This window comes from Atta cephalotes, assembly GCF_000143395.1.
Source record: "Atta cephalotes unplaced genomic scaffold scaffold00060, whole genome shotgun sequence".
Taxonomy (NCBI): domain Eukaryota; kingdom Metazoa; phylum Arthropoda; class Insecta; order Hymenoptera; family Formicidae; genus Atta; species Atta cephalotes.
This window is the reverse complement of record NW_012130124.1, coordinates 1,299,349-1,310,691: the sequence shown is the minus strand read 5'-3', so window position 1 is coordinate 1,310,691 and position 11,343 is coordinate 1,299,349. Positions and strand designations below refer to the sequence as shown.

Sequence of the window (11,343 nt, the reverse complement as noted above, 5' to 3'; positions counted from 1 at the left end):
AATATTGAAATCTCTTATCCCCTAAAGCGGAGAGCACAGATTCTTGCATAACACGTAATGCATAAGAAATTAAATCAATTAAAGTCCTTTGTTTCCTTCTTTTCCACGAAATAAAGAACTATGATTGCTTGAATTTCTTATGTGTTATACGTTATGTAAGAGTCTGTGCTCCCCGCTTAACTCCATCTAGCTTGATATGCTTGTAGGTCATAAACATTCCAACATTCCAAAACATTACACACACACATGGAATATTAATATTCCAAATTATATAAAACAATAAATTTAGAGACAAGATGATTGTATATTTTACTATCGATTAATTAGAAATATTAACGTTTTTTACTTACTAAAGAATACGTACATAATGATATGAATACTATAAAAAGGGATGAAAAACAAATATATTGTCAGTATAACACAATTATAAAGTCAAAAATTTTAATTTTCATGTCTTTTATATGAGAAATATAATATTAATGACAAAATATTCAAAAAAAATCAAAGCAAATGAGAATTAGCGTGATAGTTAATACGCAATCTTAAATCTTTATTCCAGAAAATAGAATCTTTATTTTAAAAAATAGTACGTACTAAAAAATGATTATCCGATTGATTTCATTTTTAATACTATTAACGTACGTTTAAAAATTTTCATTCATAAAGATACGATACAACAAAAAAAAATCAAGTGAAGAAATCAAGATTGTACTTTTTGGTTTGTATTATCTTATATTTAAAAAATTTCAGACGAATTCAAAAGAATTAGTGAAACCTTTAACTAAATTAATTTTTACTAACTTAAATAAATTAAATAAATAAATTAAATTTGATCAAGGAACATAAAAACATTTTCCCAAGAGAAAAGACAAAAAATATTGTGTATAAAATCTCATGTAAATCCTGCAATGCCTCTTATGTTTGACAGACAGGAAGAAAATTTAAAACTAGATTGGCTGAGCATCGTAATCATATTAACCGGAATAATAACAACTAATTGATGATCAGAATATCGGATTGAATTTGAATATGACTTCGATTGGAAGAATGTTGCGATTAGATGAAGAGCATTTTCTTAATAAACATTTAATATCTGAATGCTTTCATATATTCGTGCAACAAAATACTCAATTTACGCTCAGATACAGAAAATGTACATCAAACTTGTATACAATTATTGAAAGACATTAAATAAATACAATTTGTCGGTTTATACAAATTATTGTTTATGTATTCTTTTTTCTTTTTATTTTCCTTGTTGACCTGATATATCTTACTTATTATATTAAATGTATTAGTCATGTTTCATTCGAGCTGCGATCAACATGCGGTTTTTAACTTGATACTCTTTAGTGATAATAAATTTTAATTGGATTTGATTTAATGTCGAGACGAATTTCTTCTATGTCTTGGGGTGAGTTATCAGTTTTTTAATATTAATTTGTAACTTGTTGAATAGAATGGTTTGGAAATATTTATAATTTAATGTTTCGAATAGATTACAACATCAAATTTGTTAATCTGATGGTGATTTTTTTCTTGGACATGAAGAGATTGATATTTTGAAATTTTATTGCTGAGGATGGTTCCAAAATAAACTGAAACATACTATTTTTTTGGAATAAAGATTTTATTTTCTGGAATAAAGATTTAAGATTGTATTAACTCACGCTGACTCTCATTCGTCCTTTTTTTGGATTTTTTGTTATTGAACTTAACAATCCGTAAGAAGATTACATTATTATTATTAAATTAACGATCACTAATTGCATACTTCTAATGTTAAATTAAAAAATTATTCTATAAACTCTTGCATTAATATTTATTTTTTAAGTTAAATAATACTGAGGAATTATCTAAAACGTATTTTCGATTATGATTTATTTTCATCAGACAATATACATTAATAAATTTGCTTGATAAATGTATGATAAAATAAAACTACGATCTCACATAGAGATGCAATTTTTATTTGTTAGAGACTATATTTATCAATTTGCACGGATATTTTATCAGAAGCACGTATCGTAGTTTCATTTTATTTCTAATTAATATGCTAAACTTTATCAGTAACTGATGCTTGAAAATAGTTACGCTTTAAGCGAATACATAGCTCCACGAATACGATTATAATCTGGTAAATTTTCAATAGGACCAACTGCCGCGATCACTGGACAGTGATCGAAAATGTATTTCATGCCAACATTTTGAATAGTTTCAGCAGTTACGCTCTAAAATATAAATTATGTATATAATCACATGTTAAAATATATCTTATAAACATCTTCATAAAAAGATTTTGTTATAAACCACATTTACTCTTTTTGTACTAAATATTTATACTATGATACATTTTGATCTACAATAAAAATTACATACATCTATCCTCATTTCGAGTTCATGGAGTGGAATACGGCGATTATAACAAAGCATCTGTCGGCCGATGTCTTCACAAATGGCAGTAGTTCCATCCAACTGTAAGAACATGTTTGTTTTCAAAATATTCTTTGCACGTGTAACATCTTTTTCAGTAACTGCCGTGCACAAATTCATCCATTCTTGTTGAATACACAATAACATATCTTCACATTTCATGATATCACAAACGAAATATATACCCCAAAGTCCTGTATCCTGCAAAATAAAAAGATAATGCATTCATTGATCTGATACGCAATTAATTGTTATAATGTTTTATAATTGAATTTGAAAATGTAATATTTAGGCTTGATTTTTCATTTGCTAGTTATAATTAAACTTTATAATTAAACTTAACCTTATAATTAAACAATCTGATGTTTTATCCAATGAACTTCAACTTGGCTGCATTTGAAAATATCCGAGTGCCTCCGTATATCGTTTTATCTTTGTTCACTTCAATGTTAAGGATAAGAGATATACAGAGGTATTTAGGTGATGTTTCCGAATGCATGTTTCCTATAATGTCAAGTTCATTGGATGAAACATCAGTAGTTCTATTCTGTAACTTTTTAACGACAATTTTATTTGGGATGTTGTTGATAAGTATTTTACATGATGAAAAAAACTGTGCAACAACAGTATAAAGAATGACGTTCGGAAATGTCATTCGGGTGACTCCAATGCTTCGGATTCATCATCTGTTCAATTTAATGTTAAACAAGGACAGATAATAAATTCGAGGCATCAAAGGTATCCGATGTTTCCATACTCAATCATATTGTTGACTATACAAAGATGCCGAATTGTCGTTAAAAGGAATAGGTCTATATAGGTTATTTAATCATAAATTAACCAGCAAATGAAAAATCGAACCTTATTTAACACATACTTTGTAACATGTGTTAAAACTTTGATAACTGTGGCACAAGCCTTGTTCTGCACAAGCTTTAGCTAAATTGCTTGCATTATTTACGCCTCCTCCTTGACTACGATCCCATCCTCCTATAAGAGTGTTCGCGACCATAAGAGGAATGTTGTCTGCCTCAGCCCATCCAGCACCTAAATCATGCATTCATTGTTCTATAGCATGTTACAATTTATCTGCAATATTAATTAGTACAATACTAATACCTTCAACTGCGATTGCAATATGGGCGAGAGGAATCGAATCATCACGAACTCTTATGTCAGAACCAGTATAGCGACAAGCTTTAATATAATCTGGTATAACATCATATTCCGGTCCTGTCATTTTGCCGAAATACTTATCGGCAAGTTCGATTAATTGATTGTGATCTACACCGCCAGCGCCAGCCAATACAAATCTAAAAAAAAATTGTTTGATTGAATTTGACTTGTCTAATTACTATAAATATTAAATATAAATATTACTTCTGAGTAGTTACTTCAGCTATATTGAATTATGACGTCATAAACGAGAAATGACATTGATTTTTCTTGCACACCATTTGTAAGTAAAGAGAATTTGGATGAAACGAATGATGAGATCGCTTTAAAACACTTGTAAAGATAGACGAAGATTCTTCTTATCTCTCCTGATAGTCAATAAAATGTCGAAAAAGGCTTATGAAGTGAAAATAGGCTACGCATGCCTATTAAAGACGTTCTCGACAAAATCCATTTTCTTTAGATTTTTCTGAAACTTAGAATAAGCTTGTTTTATCCTGAACATATGTGTTTAAAAACTCAATATCCAGAGCAGGATTAAAAATCGAAATATTCCACTTAAAAAAAAAAGTTGAAGCGTTAAAATATATATACATGTACATGTATTATATATACATTTTATACATGTATAATACATATACATATATACACGCGCGCGCGTGCGTATGTGTGTGTGTGTGTGTGTGTGTGTGTGTGTGTGTGTGTATATAGGATCCCTATCTAAAGCTTATTCGAAAGTGGTTTTTTTCTTCATTGTAAAAAATAAAGTTTTTCTTAACAATTTTTTGAAATAATGAGACATAAAACTTGATATCACAAGGAATAATATTAAATTTATTTGAATATGGTTTCCGGTATTCGTTTTTAAGAAACCATTCAGCAAAGTAAATAGTAAAATAAGTAAAATCGCTATTTTTTCGACCGGCGGCAGTAGCGAAGACGGAAGGCATTTTATATTGTATAAAAAAATTTGTATAAACATATTAATACTTATGGAACATGTTATTCTATATAAAAGTGAAATAAATTTTTATAAAAATTTTCATAATGGTGAGCACTAATGTGCTCATTAGGTTGAGCACAACTGCAGTCGGAAAACGTCCTTAAGTAAAAATTAGTAAACGCACTTTATATGCTTTTTATGACTATTTACTGTCCAGGGAGATAAGGATAGTTTTCGTCCATTTTTACAAGAATTTTAAAGCGATCTCATCATTTCATTTTATCCAAATTCTCTTTATTTACAAATGGCATGCAAGAAAAATCAACGTGTCACTTATGACACATTTCTCGCTTATCACGATTCAATATGACTGGAGTGAGTACTCAGGAGCCTTACTAAACTACATAAATCAATCGAAAATTACCTAGACGGTCCATAATGAGTTTTCACGTACTTAACAAGATCATCTCGTGAAATGTTTTTGATATTTTTAGAAGGCCCCAGTATTGTTCGTCCTAAGGCTGTACCTTGATACGCAGCGGCATGCAAATGATCAAATACAACTTCTTGTAAATTTGTTTCAACTTCTTGCATTTCGCGCAAGATAACACCACGTTCCCTTTCAATTTCATTTTCACCTAACTTCGAATTTTGTATAATATCACTGAGAATCTCAATAGCTTTTGGTACATCCTGTGATAAGCATTTTGCATAAAATACTGTTTGTTCTCGACTTGTGTAAGCATTCAAATGTGCTCCCATATTCTCTATTTCTAATTCCAAATCAGTTTGAGATCGTTTAGCAGTACCCTGTCAACAAAAGATTTTAGTATCAATAGAAACATGATAAATAATTGATCTTTCATCTTCAATGAAAAAGCTAAATGTAAAAATTATATAGTTATTATACAGCTTTGGTCATAAGTATAAGTATTATAAAATTTTTTTTTTTAAAACAACAATAAAAGTAAATAATATAAATGATAAATATAAAATATATATTAACAATCTTGTATTAAAAATCTTACTTAGGCCGCATGTGAGAACACAATCAATACTAGAAATTAAATGCCTATACTAATGATTGAAACTGGATCTTTAATGCTTAAATCAGAGCTAGGCTTTAGTTGCATATTTTATCCGATTTTTAGCTTGGTTCCTGTTCACTTCACCAACCGTGCGTAGTCTAAATGTCGATCAGTATTTAGGTTGCGCAAGAACCAAACTGAAAATCGGATGCAACTAAATCCCAGCTCTGATTTAAATACATAATTCAATGCGAATTATATATGTACTGTACATGCATATATACATTCGTAGTCATTCGAATTGCGTGCCGAATTGGTTTTACGGCTAATAAATGCAATTAAATTGTAATAACGAATCACGAATTAAATTAAATCGACAAGCAATTTTTATAATAATTTTATAATAATTAATTTAATTTGATTCAATCAGGCATCATATTAGAAAAATGTTAATATGCTGAAAAACTGTAAATAAAGAGTGATCTCAAAAAGAGGTTTTATTTGCCCATTTTGAGCAAACCCTCAATTTTTGTATTTAACTGTATGTCAAATGATACCCAACAATGAAACATTAATTACAAAGAAGTTTTAGGTCAAGGTGACAATTATCATAACTAAAGGAGGTGTCATGTGTGTATTGGTATATTACGACTATGCGAAATTCTTTTTTTAGGCATTCAAGGCATCGTTTACGCAAGACTCTGCACTTGCAGAAGTGCGTCCGCCACAGTGGGCTATATACATACTCGAGCGAGCCTTTCCTATGCTAATGCTAATGCTAATGCTAATGGAGAGGGGTGGCTGTACGAGAGTGACAGCCATGCATGATGGATATGTCTGTTTTACTTTAGTAATAGTACGTGAAGAAAGTGAGACAAACATACTTATCACGCACAGAGTTCACTGATTTACCACACGAAGTGAGTGTTCTTCTTAAAAACTTCATAAAATATCAGACTTCGCAGATCTATAATGATAATTCGATAACGGACTTCGATTCCACCTCCCCTCCCAGTTCTGAAAACAATTGTCATCTCAATTTGAAACTTCTCTGTGATTAATGTCTCATTATAAAGTACCATTGACGTAGAATCGAGGGCCCAAAAAACGGGCGATTTTTGAAGTCACTCTTTATTGTAAAAAGTATTATCTTGGCCGAGAATCGAATCCAGATCTCTTGTATTCCGTACGAGTATCCTAGTCTTTAAGCGTGGTCTACAATAAGTTGCAAACACTTCGTCGCCAGTTGCAATGCTTAGCAACAGTCAATCAGAAGCATCAATAGTAATTAGTGATACTTCTGATTGGCCATCGTGAAGCATTGCGACTGGCAACGATGCATTAGCAACTTATTGTAGACCATGCTTAAGACTACCGGCGCATTAAATATATATTAAAACTAACTGTTATACAAATATTTTGAAAACTAATTGTTATACAAATATTTTTCAATAAAACTTTTTAAATTTATTTTTGTTAAATGTAAAACTTTTACATCAATTTGTTGCCTTACACTCTTGGTCCAGATTGTACAGTCATTAGTCATATATCACAGTTTTATCATTCAAAATTCATTCTAGTTTTATAGACAAAATCACAGGCAAACCATTATATGTACAGAACTCTAAAAATTTATACTAAAAGCCACAACTGAAAATATTATTTATTAGTGACATTAATTAGTTTACCTTGAAAGCCATGTGCTCCATGAAATGAGCAACACCATTGTTGTCATCTGTCTCATATCGACTGCCAGAATCTATCCAAAGACCAACAGTGGCTGTTGCAGCTCCACTATCTTCACTGGCAACTCTCATTCCGCTATCCAAAGTCGTAACTCTCGTAGCTGGTTGATTGATAAGTGTTTCTTTCAAAGAAGCAGCAGTTGACTGCCATTGTTTTGATATCTAGAGAAATATCATTAAACAAGTTTAAATAATGTATACCTTTCATTAAATATGTTTCATTAAATATATAAATTATCCAGTTCAGTTTACTATATTTATTTATAAAAATCCTTTATTAAATAATACACTTAAATTTTTTTATATTTATTATATTTATTTTGACGAAATATCTAAATATCAAACATTTGCTAAACAACATTTAATATAATATAAACATTTAATATAATATAAGGCAAAAATTTTTAATGCATCAATCACATGCACAAAACTACTGCTACTTTTATAGAGCAAAATTGCATTTATATTAAAAAATTCGTCCATATTACATAAATCTCAAATTTCAATAAATACCATTTATCATATTTATGTTCTTAATTAATTAATAATAAGGTATATACATGTATATATATATATATATATATATATATATATATATATATATATATATAAATGTATTCATACATATATTAAATGTTCTTATATTTGGTCAAAACAAGATTTTAGTGCTTAAATATTTTTTGTGTAAACATATCTGACTCTGCTTATTGCACTTTAAAATCTTTTTCAGTCAAGAAACATCATCATAAGCAAAACCAGAGTAATATAATATAATTTTATTAAATTAACAAGAAATTTAATAATTTTTGATACTAACAAGAATTTCTTTATTTAATGTTAATAATTAATTTTATTCTCATCAGTCTAAACTCGTATCATATTGTTAAATGTTCTTTTTCATAAGAGACTCATTAAATTACATTTGTAAATAAATAAAACATAAACACAAGAGATCAATATTTGGCTATTCATTTCTACCAATGTAAATTAACTTTAATCTCGGTTTAATTTTTTTTTTCTTATTCTTAGGCTCAGTTTCACAACTCATTAAAATTAAATTCTTAACGAAGATTCAACTTATTCATTATTTAAAATTGGAAAATAAAGAATAAATTGAACCTCAGAATTAAGATGAATTGTGAAAGATCTTAGAACTAGAAAAAGATAAAAGCAAGTTAAACTAAGATTAAAGTCAATCTACATTGATAGAAATAGTATGTCTTCTAACAAGCGACACAAATGACACAGTGTGACAAAATGGATTATTATATCTTTGAAAGATGATATGATCAATGTGTAACACTATGTCGCTTATTAGAAGGCGCACATAAGGCTTGTTCTTTTTGGTTGAACTTTTGCATTAGTTCATTTTTCTTCCTTTTCTCTCCAGGAGGAAAGTAAAAGAAGAAAAATAAACTGCAAAAGTTCAGCTAAAAAGAAACAGGTCTACAGACATAAATAAGGTTATGTATTCGAGGATATGTATTCTAAATGCATTTCCAAATCAATTTTTTTATTGAATTTCATAATAAAATAATATAAACTAGTATTGTTTCTGAATATTATACGTGTTAAAATCTTTATTTTTTTTCTTATTACGTAAGGGGAAAATATAAAAGAGACAAATCTTCAATTTAACTCAAACACAATTATAAATAAATCGATTAGGAAAATCATTATCACAATGCAATGACTGTACGTCACGTTTTACCTTTACAAGGCTGGTTTTATTGGAATATGTGCGAAGAACGCTCCTAATCTTTAGCAGACGAGTAGCCATTTTTCCAATTTATTTGGCTGCGTTCAGCAGACTTACAGTTGAGCGCATTGCTATTGATATATTCTTCTAGATCTAAAATTCTGATTGGATGATCTAAAAGAATACATCAATAACAGCGAGCGATCACTCAACTATGAGTCCGCTGGAGTGCGTTCCAAAATTTGATTCTGTTAACTCCGAGTATCTTTTATCTTTATTCAACATTCAATGACCAAGGGTATGGTCAACGCGATGTTGCAAACGCTTTGAAGAGTTTTTTAATTGGTCAGTTTGTAAAATTTTTTCTTCTAATTGGTCCATCAAACGCTTCAAAGCATTTGTAGTAAGATTTTGACTACAGCCCAGGTTACACAATTTTCATAAAAAAAGAGGGAGTAATATTGGTTGCAACAAAAAACCTTTGAGATATCATAGTTTTATTTTTTCGGATTCGTAATATTTATAAGTAGTAATCCGTTAGTTTGCGTCGATCGTGACTATGAATTATTTATGAACGGCTATCATTACGGAGGTTTTGTATTTTGACATTATGTGTATCAAGAAGTTAATAACATCTTCGAGATTATTTAGATAAGTTTCATTAAGTATTTTCATTTTTTAAAACCTTTATTTTTACTATTTCATAAAAAATCAATACTTTGTGTTATATATTTTATTTTTAGTTATTGGTTTTCGGTCTAACATTATCAACGATGTTAAATTGTGCATAGAAAAGAAGAGATTAAAAAGAAAAGAAAATTAAAGGAAAAGAGACAGAAAAAAAAAGAAAGGAAAAGGAAAAGAGATGTAGAAGGAAGCATAATCTAAATCTGAATCAGTGGATAATCACTAATAGCAATCCTAAACTATTGGCAATGGCAATCAATTTGTCTCATACAATTGTATTTTAGATTTCAGTAGAGCATATAAAAGAATATAATTTATAAACAAATATTAAAATATTTATTAATTAATCTTTTTTTTTTCGATAAGTTTTGATAATGTAGAATTCATGTAGAATTAACAACATATCTATCTCACAAAGTATCGATTTTTTATGAAATAATAAGAATAAAGGTTTTGTTTCTCTATGGTAATATACATAGAATGGCATCCATGCTACCACCATATGTTTGTCGCGTCGCACTTCACCCAATACACACACGCTCCAATACATCGGAATCAATATGGCGACTAGATGTTCGCGTCGCATTAGAGCATATTCCATGGATTAATTAAAAGCAAGCTTCATTTGCCTTACCTCAAAAAGTGATACTTTTGAGGCATGCGTAATGGTTGAAAACGTTCTGTATTAACAAAATATTTCAGATTCATTTTGTATAAAAACGCATTTAATAAATGCGTTTCTGATATAAATATAAAAATGTAATATAACAATATAGTATAATATTAATAAAATAAAATAATAAAATAAAATAAATAAAATAAAATAAATAAAATAAAATAAATAAAATAATATTAATACAATAAAATAAAATATAATATAAAAATATTAGGTGTACAACTTTGCTTTCGCCGTTTTTTTTCCGAAATTCGAGGCTTTATTGTAAAAAACTGGTTATACATTTATGATTCAAAGTATTGTCCATCACTGGCCACTACTTTCTCCTATCTTTCGGGTAGCGTACGAATCCCGCGTCGAAAAAATTGGTCATCTTTTGAGGCTATCCACGAATCGATCCAATTTTTTACTTCTTCATAAGACCGGAAGTGCTGGTCAGTCAGGCCGTGTGCCATTGATCGAAACAAGTGATAGTCAGAGGGAGCAACATCTGGAGAATACGGCGGGTGGGGTAGGTCTTCCCATTTCAACGTTTCCAAGTATGTTTGACCATTTTCGCAACATGGGGTCGAGCATTGTCATGCTGCAAAATCACTTTATCGTGTCTCTTGTTGTATTGCGGCCGTTTGTCTTTCAATGCTCTGCTCAAACGCATCAATTGCATTCGATACCGATCGCCTGTGATTGTTTCAGTCGGTTTTAACAGTTCATAATACACTACGCCGAGCTGGTCCCACCAAATACAGAGCATGACCTTGGACGTCAAAATCACCGTTCTTGAAGCGTTGAAACTCACGACACGTTCTTTCACTAATAGCGGCCTCACCATAAGTATTTGAGAGCATTCGATGAGCCTCAGCCACAGATTTCTTCATATTGAAGCAAAAAATTAAAACCTCCCGCAAATAACGAGAATTTGGCTCGTAAACTGACATTTTCAATCGAGAATAACTTTA

General features: G+C 29.8%; 1 protein-coding gene across 1 annotated transcript; it reads right to left on the bottom strand.

Moving 5' to 3' along the window:
* Positions 1-1,864: 1,864 nt before the first annotated feature.
* Positions 1,865-9,105, bottom strand: LOC105623603 (mitochondrial-processing peptidase subunit beta). Its single transcript, XM_012204990.1, has 7 exons — positions 9,037-9,105; positions 7,269-7,487; positions 4,977-5,362; positions 3,553-3,746; positions 3,311-3,480; positions 2,380-2,634; positions 1,865-2,231 (listed from the first exon to the last, which is right to left on the bottom strand). The coding sequence occupies exons 1-7, from the start codon at positions 9,103-9,105 to the stop codon at positions 2,091-2,093; spliced, it is 1,434 nt and encodes a 477-aa protein (XP_012060380.1). The 3' UTR covers positions 1,865-2,090.
* Positions 9,106-11,343: the final 2,238 nt, after the last annotated feature.

Excerpts from the sequence above, each read along its gene's own strand:
- LOC105623603 (XM_012204990.1), bottom strand. The coding sequence starts at position 9,105 with ATGGCTACTCGTCTGCTAAAGATTAGGAGCGTTCTTCGCACATATTCC. Across the intron at positions 5,363-7,268 it reads TGGAGCACATGGCTTTCAAG|GGTACTGCTAAACGATCTCA; the intron begins GTAAACTAATTA and ends TTTTGTTGACAG. Across the intron at positions 2,232-2,379 it reads AACTCGAAATGAGGATAGAT|AGCGTAACTGCTGAAACTAT; the intron begins GTATGTAATTTT and ends TTTATATTTTAG.